The sequence below is a fragment of the Phaethon lepturus genome, unplaced genomic scaffold, assembly GCF_000687285.1.
Source record: "Phaethon lepturus isolate BGI_N335 unplaced genomic scaffold, ASM68728v1 scaffold17323, whole genome shotgun sequence".
NCBI classification, from domain to species: domain Eukaryota; kingdom Metazoa; phylum Chordata; class Aves; order Phaethontiformes; family Phaethontidae; genus Phaethon; species Phaethon lepturus.
This window is the reverse complement of record NW_010529894.1, coordinates 5,121-14,873: the sequence shown is the minus strand read 5'-3', so window position 1 is coordinate 14,873 and position 9,753 is coordinate 5,121. Positions and strand designations below refer to the sequence as shown.

The window sequence follows — 9,753 nt, the reverse complement described above, 5'->3', positions numbered from 1 at the left end:
CCTGCTGATTTCTCATGTGTTTGCTTTGTGCAGATTTTTTGACAGTGTCACTAACAAAGACAGTCCTTTGCCTCCAGCTGTGCAGCAGGGCTCCAACCTCAGTGACACAAAGAGTGACCATCCAAAAGTGGACATTACTGATTTGATTCGAGAGTCAAATGAAGTATGTGTTCTTGTCGGTATGTTTTCACATCCCATGCAGTGTTTACGTTGCATGGGTTACCTTAAAAATAATGCAGCTGCACTGTACAAACTAGAGCAGAAAATCTGTCTAGATTGGTAGAAATTGGGCTCTGTATTTTGTTGAGCCTCACTGGAAACCTTATAGGGTATGGGACAGGTTTGTTTTTATATTGTTTTGGTTTTTTTAACTGCCTGAAATGTGCTTGCTGGGCTGTCCTGAGTGGAGTCCTGAGTGGAGTTCCCTAGGTTCATCACAGGTCATGTATTGCTATCGCTCAATCACTTTATTAGTACGTCAACTAAATGACAAAGTACAGCAGAAACAGCCCTTGCATTTACTAATTTGCATATTGCAGATAGTGGTAGCATTTGACATAAACAACGTATGCAGGAAACTGTGTACTTGAGTAGTTTATTGTGTGGGTTAAATGACTGGTTAGAGATGTGTTGGATAAGGAAGATCAGTTATGATCTTTTAGTACTTTCTTTCAATTTGCAAGTTTGATTTCTGCAACATCTAACTTTGCAGCTCTGCACTGGGAAGGAAATAGGTCTAGCTTCTCCTCCATTTGTCCTCAGATTGTCATGAGGTGTTTCCTTCCTTGGCATGATTTGTATCAGGGTATTAATGCATTTGTAGATGGGTTTCTGCTCAGCCCACCTGAAGTGAAAGGCAAGCTGAGAGAAAAGATTTCTTCACATTTTGTTTTTTCTATTAGCTGGTTTCTTTTACCTATATAATACTTTTTTTTTTTTCTTTTCTGATTCTCAGTCATATGTGTCTAGTGAAAGATCCACAATACATGTCTTTTGGAAAAATGTCCTGGCCTTGACTCAGAAAAGCTAAACTAACTGTAATTTGTATTATTTAGGAACTGTCTCTTGATTTTTTTTTACTGGGAAGAGGACTTTGCCTTTAGTGGGGTGAACAAAGACAATAACGAGAAATTCAAGTTCTCTTGAAGTGTCTTTATAACACTGGGCTAATCGTATAAAAAGTCTGTACTACTGCTATCACCGTTGTTTTACAAGAATGTTATACTGAAGAATCACATTAATAAAACACTTTAAGATTCTTGTAAGAAGAGTTGCAAATTATTATGGATCTGTCTTGTCATGGTGAGATCTCATAGTGAGGATGAATACTTGCAGAATAAAGAGCAAAGATGGTAAATAATGAAGCTTTGTATATTGCATTCTGAAGTGTAAGCTGAAGGTTTCACAGAGATGGAATCCTTACTGAATAACAAAGTAAAAGAAACTCCCTTTCTTCTACCCCTGCCTTTGCAGGCAGGTGACTGAACCGAAGCAATAGGCTCTGATTTGTTATGGCTTTTGAAGATTGATTTGGGCAGATCCTTGAACCTGAATCGCCCACTTCCAAGTTGACAGCCCTCTTCCTAGGTCCATATTCCTGTTTCTATCTCATAGCCCCTTTTTTGGATGCAAATTTTTATCTTCAGTCAAAACTGAATTTCTTCAGTGCTGGGAAGTGTCACAACCCCTTGTTTGAGAACTGCTGATACAAAGTGAGAGTCGATTTCCAGCTTCCCATTTTGACCAGACAGTTAATTTCAACACAGTTCTGTTCCGGTGAAGGGGTTTACTTTATCACTGTGGGAATAAAATAAAACAAATTTCAAAATGGGAAGATTGTTGCAATGGACAGTTGTCATTCTGCAGATAGGTCTAGTTACAAATCATGAATAAGTGAACAGAGATGTTCTTTGCGGTACTGTTGCTTCGCATAGATGTTCACAAGATAAATGAGATTAAGTGAAAAGATACGGAGTTGAATTTTAAAATGATGTTCAGTTTCATGCCTTTGTGACTCAGGCACAAATGCAAGACTCATTGTTTGGCAGTCTAATCACGTATGAAGAAGTCATGTTTAACTAGTGAATGGAAGAACGTGTAACATTTTATCACAGCACACTAATTCAGAGTTAGATTATACATCTTGTTTATATTCTTACTGAGACCATTGCACAATATCAGTGCCCAGAAGCCAGACCAGTGAATGAGTTATGATTCAGCAATGCAATTTCTCTCTGCTTCCTCTTTGTTCCAAGTCAGAAGTATGCTGGTAGTGGTCTTCACAGGAACATAGAAATACAGTTCTGGACGAGAACTCCACAGGTCATCCAGTTCAGCTCCCTGTCCAGCATACACCCAGATCTTCCTTGAAAAATGTGTAATGTTGTTAAAACTCTTCAACAAAAGAGAATCTGCAAAAACTTTAGCCCTTCGTAGGATTTCTCTGCCCTTGTCAGAAAATACCCTGATATCCAGTCCAGCTCCTCTTGGATGCTCATAAAGCACTACTGAGGATAGTAAATGGCAGTTTTCACTGCAATTCCTTGTTGCTATATAGGTGGTTGTTGTTCATCATTTACCCTTTCAACTCTGATCTTTTCTTTTTCTAGATTCAACACGAGTTCCTCTAGCCTTTTGTCAAAGCTTATGTGCTCAGACTCTTTATGACTGTGTTGCAGTTTTTCATACCTTATTTAAAGTGCATTGCCAAAAATGGGAACAAAACACATGGCAGAGAATCTGCTGGAAGTCCTGCCTCGTTTGGTCATTTATCGCTCCTTTGTTCTCAAAGTTTGTTATTAGAGTGATTATGGTTATGGCTTCCTGGTTGCGTGCGTTGCTGGAGAGTGTCAAAAACCTTACAGAAGATGTATCCTATCTGCTGTTTCAGTTCTACACACTAGACTGAATTTCCCCGTGGGAGGAAATTAAATGGATTTGACATGATCTTAATAAAGAATGTTGGCCCGTTTTGATTTATCTTATCTGTTTCTATTTAGGTTTTAATTGCTTAATAATTTGTTCCATGGTTTCTCTGGAATTTGTTTATAGTTTTTGCCTACTATCTCACTTTTCTTCAAAGGTAAATGTATTTATTCTACTCCAATGCTCAGATACCTTTCCTGTCCTTCAGAAATTCCAGAGGTAGCTAGGAATGTTTCAGTAATTACTTCAGCCAATTTCTAAAGTTCACGAGGGTGAACTTCAAGCTCTGGCAACATATACATCTCAGACTTTGCTACCCTGCAGTAGTAGTCACCATGTGATAGCACAGTTGGATACAGAGCCGACACGTGGTAAAATCCCTTCCTTTGTCTTCCCACACAGCAAACTACTCTGGTTTCTTCTTTCTCGATCACTCTTTGAAACATCTGCCCTTTTAAAAGTTGCACTGTTTAGGGAGAATGTTAGTGCTTAGAGTTTCTGGGATCTTCCTTTGTGTCCATACCTGTATTGTACTTGGATGCAAGAAAGACAAAAATAGATGTGTCTAGCAACAGTTGATTTCATGGAACGATGCTTTTCTTCTTAGAGATACGGTGATATTCGATATGAGGATGTTGAGAGCATGCGCTGCAGGAACAGGCTTTATGTGATCCAGATGTTAGAAGCTATGACCAAGCAGAATGTGGTGAGTTACCTGGAAGAACTAAACCCTCCTCTCTGATAAAACTGGTTCCCTTTTGGAAAATTCTGAGAAGAGGTACATTTTCTAGGGCCAAATACATAATTTTATGCTGAAATCCCTCTCGACTGCAGGCTGTCTGTTAAGTGAAGTTTGGCCTGTGACATTTTCAGTCTGTGAATCACAGCATGACCTTCTGGTCAAGTAACACCATCGCAGACATCTTCTAAAGGCTGGCGTACCTCTGACGCTTTGCCTTGATTGAATAGGCTGACCTATATTTCTGCCTGCTGTTGTTAAATTCTTAATGCATTTCTCTCAGAGGCATAGAGCACTGTAAAATGTCCACAGTGCTACAGTAGAACAATCACCTGCGTTTTTACTCTGGGAAGCAATCCCAAATGTCACTGAAGAGATTATTGTACTGCATTCAACAAAGGTTGCTTTTTGCCTGTGGCGTGTGTGGATGTCTGGTAATGCATGCATGGTGTGGTAGCTCTTCAGCTGCCAGTATCATCCTTTGATGTTCAGACTCCTGAATGAAGGTGGTGGTTGCAAGGGGCCTCCTTCAATTGCCTGTTTTCTTCAGTGGCTTATTTCCAATAACTGATGATAATAGTAGTCTATGTAACAAGCAGTGCCTCCTTCTGTAGTAAATGTGGCTTATAGCAACTGATAGTAAATGCTGTTTGTTGTGCTAAGATGATAACTGTGGTATTTCATTTTACAAAACATACATATTGTGAAGATGGAACCTGGTCTTGTAGCTAACTTTGTTTTAAAAATACGTGAACAATTTATATTTTTTTTAAATTTAAAAAATGAGGATTAAGCTTCACTGTTGAGAGCTGAATATGCCTTTGCCCATTATAAAGGAAGCTATATATTATATCATTATAAATAATTGAGTTTTATCTCCTGGGCTTTGTAGTGTAGGCTCCATGTATGCAAGTAATGTGACTAGCTATAAGCTGCTTTTTTTTTTGAGAAATTATTTCTTTCAGTGTATAATCTTCTGATTGCTTTTAAAAAGAAATTCTGTTTGCCAAAACCTGGAATATTCAAACACTGTCTTTTAATGTAAGGTTAAATCTTCAATAACTTTATTCTACAGGGTTATTCCAAAGAGGGAAGACTCATTAATTAATTTTCTCTTAATTTTGTTTCAGCTACGTGTTGTGTCCCAGGATGTAAAATTCAGTCCTAGTGATCTTGAAGAGCTTTATGAATTATTCAAGGTAATGCGCCATTTTCCTCACTTTCCAAACATCCGTTTCAATGGTGGACTGTGTTTTGGGTGTGAAACGGTTTTAACAAATTGAGGTAAAATCTAGATTCAACATATGTTTTACATATCAGCTTTAAATCAAATTGCATCATTAACTTCCCACATCTTTCACCCAGATAGAGTTATTGTTTCAGAAAATCTAACATTTTATTTTTCCTTTGCAGAAGGAGCACTTTCTTTCTTGTTATTGGAATGTAAATAGTCCTGTCTTGCAACATCATGATGCCAGTCTGCCATATCTTGACCAGTATCGGATCGATTGCCAGCAATTCAGGGTTCTCTGTCATCTCTTGAGCCCCTGGTCACACTGTGCAAACAGAGACTCACTTGCATGCTGGACATTCAGACTGATAGATGAGAGCTCCGATTGCCTTATAAACTTCAAACAATTTGCCGGTGTTCTTGGTATGAGAACAACACATATATGTAGCACATTCACAAGGGAACTCCATCTTAGGAGTAGTCCTGGTATTACCTAGGATCACCTTCCATACACTATATAAAGAGCCTAAGGGGACTAGCTTCTTAACCTAGGGACAACTAGTTTGATTTTTATCATGTGACATTAAATGCAAAGACTGTTTAAATGGCAAGCCAAATACTCAAAGTGTACTTATAAGCTTGAGAGTGGGAGCTACACTGTTTAGGTGAATGATAAAGGCTTTAACCTACAGAACTGTGCTCTCATTTTCTGGTCTGTATTTCACCATGAAATAGCTAACACAAGGCTTTACAAACTAGTAACTTTTCTGAGACGTTAATCCCCTGGAGACTAATCTCCTATTTGAGATTTAAATATGGCTTTACCATCAAAGTATCAGAAAATTAGGAAATGGTATGATCTCATTACCCAGCCTGTTTGGTTGATGACAAATGCTTCCTCATACTAAGCCATGTCATACACAGATCGTGCAAGATGACCAATGCCTTATATCTCTGGGGAACTGAAAGTTTTCTTGACTTACTACTGTGTCCCTTTCATCTTGTTTTGGAAGTGGTACTGTTCAGGAAGCAAAAGTTTAAGGGAAAATATTGAGAAGACATCAGTCCTATATTTCTTTGGTGCTGTAGTTTCATTTTACTAAGTCACAGACGTTATTAGTGTTCTGTCCTTAGTGTAGGCAAACCCCCAGCTTGGCTGCAGGTGATGCTGCCTGACTAAAGCTTCATCTCTAATTATATTCCATGTAAGGTAGGACATATGTCCAGTTCCAACATTCCTGGGTTGTATTTGTTTAGTTTAAGAGGGTGTTTTAAAGTTTGGTCCAGTTCAACAGACTGTTGCCTCTTTCCTCTAACAGATACCATGTATAATGGAAGTTTCACCGACAAACTCAAGCTTCTTTTTAAGTTGCACATCCCTCCAGGTAAGCGAGAGATGGTGGCATTTGGGGAGGGCTGTTCCTGGCTTTTATCGTATTTGCATGTTTTTCTTGTCTTAGCTTTATTTTTTTTCTTGTTATCACCAATCCTGGCTACAGTACAGTCTGATAGCTGTAATACAGATGTATATTTCTTCCAGGGTCATGTATTCTTTGAGAAGTACTTAATTTGCTCCAGTACCATTTCTCTTCATAGGGACCATTTGTCTGTACAAAGCTTTTGCTTTTTATCACTGCTTTGGTAATTCTTGAAAGCCCCAAAACCACTTTATTCATTTATCTGTTGCAGCTTTTACTGAAGTAGAATCTCTAAGCCCTTCCAAAGGTGGTGATCTTTCAAAAGAAGAACTGATCCACTTCAGCCAACTCAGTGGTAAGCTCCAGTGTGAGGCTTTGCCTGCAGAATATTAGAAGGAATCTATTAATTATCTTAGTGGTGAAAAATGGGGAGCTGTCTTCTGAAAGCTAGTAAATCCAGTAAATCATGCCACTGTTAACAAGAATCCTCTGCGAAGATCTTCTGTAGATAGTTACATTTTCATAAAGTAGTGCAGAATTTGTGGAGAGCTAGTTTGATGACTGTATTCAAAGGCCGCGGGTGTTTATATGGAAATAGAGGAGTGTATCTGGTCAGCATTTTTCAGCATAATAGGCAACCTGTTGCAGTGGTTGTTGAAGTGACGGCCATTTCACTTTTGCATTAAGGGGTGATATTTCCTACCTCAATAAACAAAACATCCAAATCCATAATTATTTTGAGGCATATAAGCAAGTGTTTCAAAGCCCTTTCCTTCCATTTTAAACCCAGTAAGCCGAAAAAAGTGGGGGGGGGGGGGTGTCTAAATTTATGGAGTTGATAAGATACTCTGTTTGGAAAGCTGTGCAGTTTCACTTGTTTGTGAAGTGAAGACAGATCGTTTTTGATTTTTAAAAATTAACCAAAAGTACCTTGTCTGTAATATATGGGTACTGTTCTCACCACTGTTAAAGACATGGGCCATGAACATTATGAAGATTATCTGCTTGATATAACCGATTGCAGTTTCTTGTGTGATCTCCAGCCTGATGATGGCTTCTATTTTTATAGAAAGTACCCAAAACTTACCATGTGGTTTCTTCTTGTCCTAATCTGTGTTGGGAACATAGGGATTGGTGATGGTCTTGCTCCTTAAGGAAGGAATTTTTGTTAAAAGGAAATGAACCATTGGTCCTCCTTCCTCAAATAAATAACACTTTCTTCTTTTTCTCCTCCTAAACTGTAGTTTCATCTGTTGGGGATAGTCTTGAAAGTGATTCTTTGAAGAGCAGTCCAGAAAAAGGTAAATAACCCTGGAGACACATTTGGTAACTAGTGTCTTTTGGGGCAGTACAGCTGGGAAAGTGTGTGGTGACAAAGTATACTGAGTAACGTCATATCTAGTGTAGTGCTAACATTATATCCACTTTTATAAGTGGATTTAACTATATACTTTATATAGTCCTGAGGGGTGAGAGGGTAGTGTAAACTCTGATCCCGTTTAGTCCTTGGCTGCACCTCTCTGTCGAGAAGGAATGACACTGAGGATGCCAGTTCATTTGCTCATCATCCCTCAGGGGAAACTCTTAGTTCTTGTTTGTTCACGTCTTTTTCTTTTTTTTGTCTTTTTTTCTCTTTCTTTTTCTTTTTGTCAAGTAGGGAAGGGGAAGGTTGATATTCAGGCATATCTGAAGCAATGGCAAGATGAACTTCTTAAAAAAGAAGAAAACATTAAGGATTTGCCAAGAATGAATCAGGTAAACTGTCTGAATCTTACTTAAGCCTATTTTTGACTGCTGTTTAGCCTTTAAGTCCTATTAGTAGTTTTCTAAAGGATTTGTAGGATCCCTTAAATATCAGCATTTCACATTAATCATTAGACTGTGGGGGTTTTTTAACTGCTGTAACTGTAAGCTTATGAAGAGAGGGACTTTCAGACACACTTAAGTTTGTCCGGGCTAGTCTGTGCCCGTATTATCATTAGAGCAGTTGTACCAAGTGCCCAGCAGCAGCAGGCACTGGAGTGAGATCACAAAGTGTAGTGAAACAGGTCAGTTGTGTTGCTGTTCTCTGAATAGTCTCCTCTATATCTCTCTGTAGTCTCAGTTCATCCAGTTCTCAAAAACTCTGTACAATCTGTTCCATGGGGATGCTGAGGAGGAACTGTTGTATCGGGCTATAGCGGTGGTTACCAGCCGCCCGCCGAAAACGGAAGAAGTTGGGAGAAGACTGCAGAGTCCCACATCACCAGTCAGAAGTCCAGTTGCTGTTACGGAAGTGCCTACTGAAATGCCCAGAAAGGGGCAGGAGGAAGGCAGCTCTGAGCAGACTGACGGCAGTAAAGCACAGAGCTTGAGAGGGAACCACGAATGGTCTTTTGCCTTTGAACAGATTCTGGCATCCTTATTGAATGAACCAGCTTTTGTGCGATTTTTTGAGAAACCTCATGACATAAAAGTTAAAATAGAGAGTGCTAAAAATTTACAACTTAAAGCGAGAACCAGAGTGTAATTTTCTTTACCTTTGATTCTGAATTAACCACATAAAGCGCTTGCAAATGAAGGTTGTTACTATGGAAATTGAGTCTGGTGTTTACATAGGGAATGAAGTCTGAAGAGTTAGCTTTAAATATCAGATTACTGGTATGTAATGTAAATAAAAATAGTTTGAAGCACAATCACTTTCTTGCATTGTTCCTAAGTTTCACTCCAAAAAAAGGACTGAATAATAAACTGTCTTTACCATGTTATTAAAATATGCAACATTGCTTAGAAATACTGGATGTGACCTGTTGCAAACCTATCTGAATGACAGCTTATTATAGTGTGAGCTCTCCGGGTTCATTTCTATTACTGTGATAAAAGGAATGACTTCCAGCCATTTTCACTTAAAAGAAGTATTGACAGCTTAGAGGTTGTCTTCCAGGTTAGTTTAATTAGTTATTTCCAAACTTGCATGTGGATTGGGGTCAAAGTAGGGTGAAGAATAAGAATAGCAGCTATAGTAGGCACAAGGTCATGAGGTTAGAGAAGAAAGTTGCCCTGCTTGCAGTTCCTCTACGTTGGTGTTACCGATGGCCATGGGCTCCTGCAGATGCCACTCCCTCGTTGGCAGTTTGCAGACTGCATTCTCCCAGCCCACGTCTCAGTTTTTGCAACAAACAACTGGTTTCCTGCTTTTCTTTCTCAGCTTATATAGGAGTTCTCTTCCCCATTTTCATACCAATCCTCCTAAAATACAGGTGAAAAGGATGGAAGTTTGTTTGGTCACCCAGGCTGCACACGGGTGCAAAAGCTAGTATAGATTGTCGAAATCAAGGGAAAGCGGTGGCTAAATCTCTCTTACCATGTGGTGGTTGTCATTCATCTTGCAAGAGGAGCCATTGTTGGCTTCTTAGGAGCATGTTGATGGAATGTATAGTTTTTGCTTGTGTTCAGAAAGC

At 39.0% G+C, this 9,753-nt stretch overlaps 1 protein-coding gene across 1 annotated transcript in view; it reads left to right on the top strand.

Moving 5' to 3' along the window:
• Nucleotides 1–8,992, top strand: part of TBC1D8B (TBC1 domain family, member 8B (with GRAM domain)) — a gene marked incomplete at its 5' end in the record, with an annotated part of 27,552 nt that extends 18,560 nt beyond the window's left edge. The window contains 9 exons of the mRNA XM_010284085.1: nucleotides 34–163; nucleotides 3,533–3,631; nucleotides 4,795–4,863; nucleotides 5,078–5,318; nucleotides 6,215–6,280; nucleotides 6,585–6,668; nucleotides 7,558–7,614; nucleotides 7,971–8,068; nucleotides 8,412–8,992. Coding sequence (XP_010282387.1) covers nucleotides 34–163; nucleotides 3,533–3,631; nucleotides 4,795–4,863; nucleotides 5,078–5,318; nucleotides 6,215–6,280; nucleotides 6,585–6,668; nucleotides 7,558–7,614; nucleotides 7,971–8,068; nucleotides 8,412–8,822 — 1,255 coding nt within the window. The remainder of the gene's footprint in view (nucleotides 1–33; nucleotides 164–3,532; nucleotides 3,632–4,794; nucleotides 4,864–5,077; nucleotides 5,319–6,214; nucleotides 6,281–6,584; nucleotides 6,669–7,557; nucleotides 7,615–7,970; nucleotides 8,069–8,411) is intronic.
• Nucleotides 8,993–9,753: the final 761 nt, after the last annotated feature.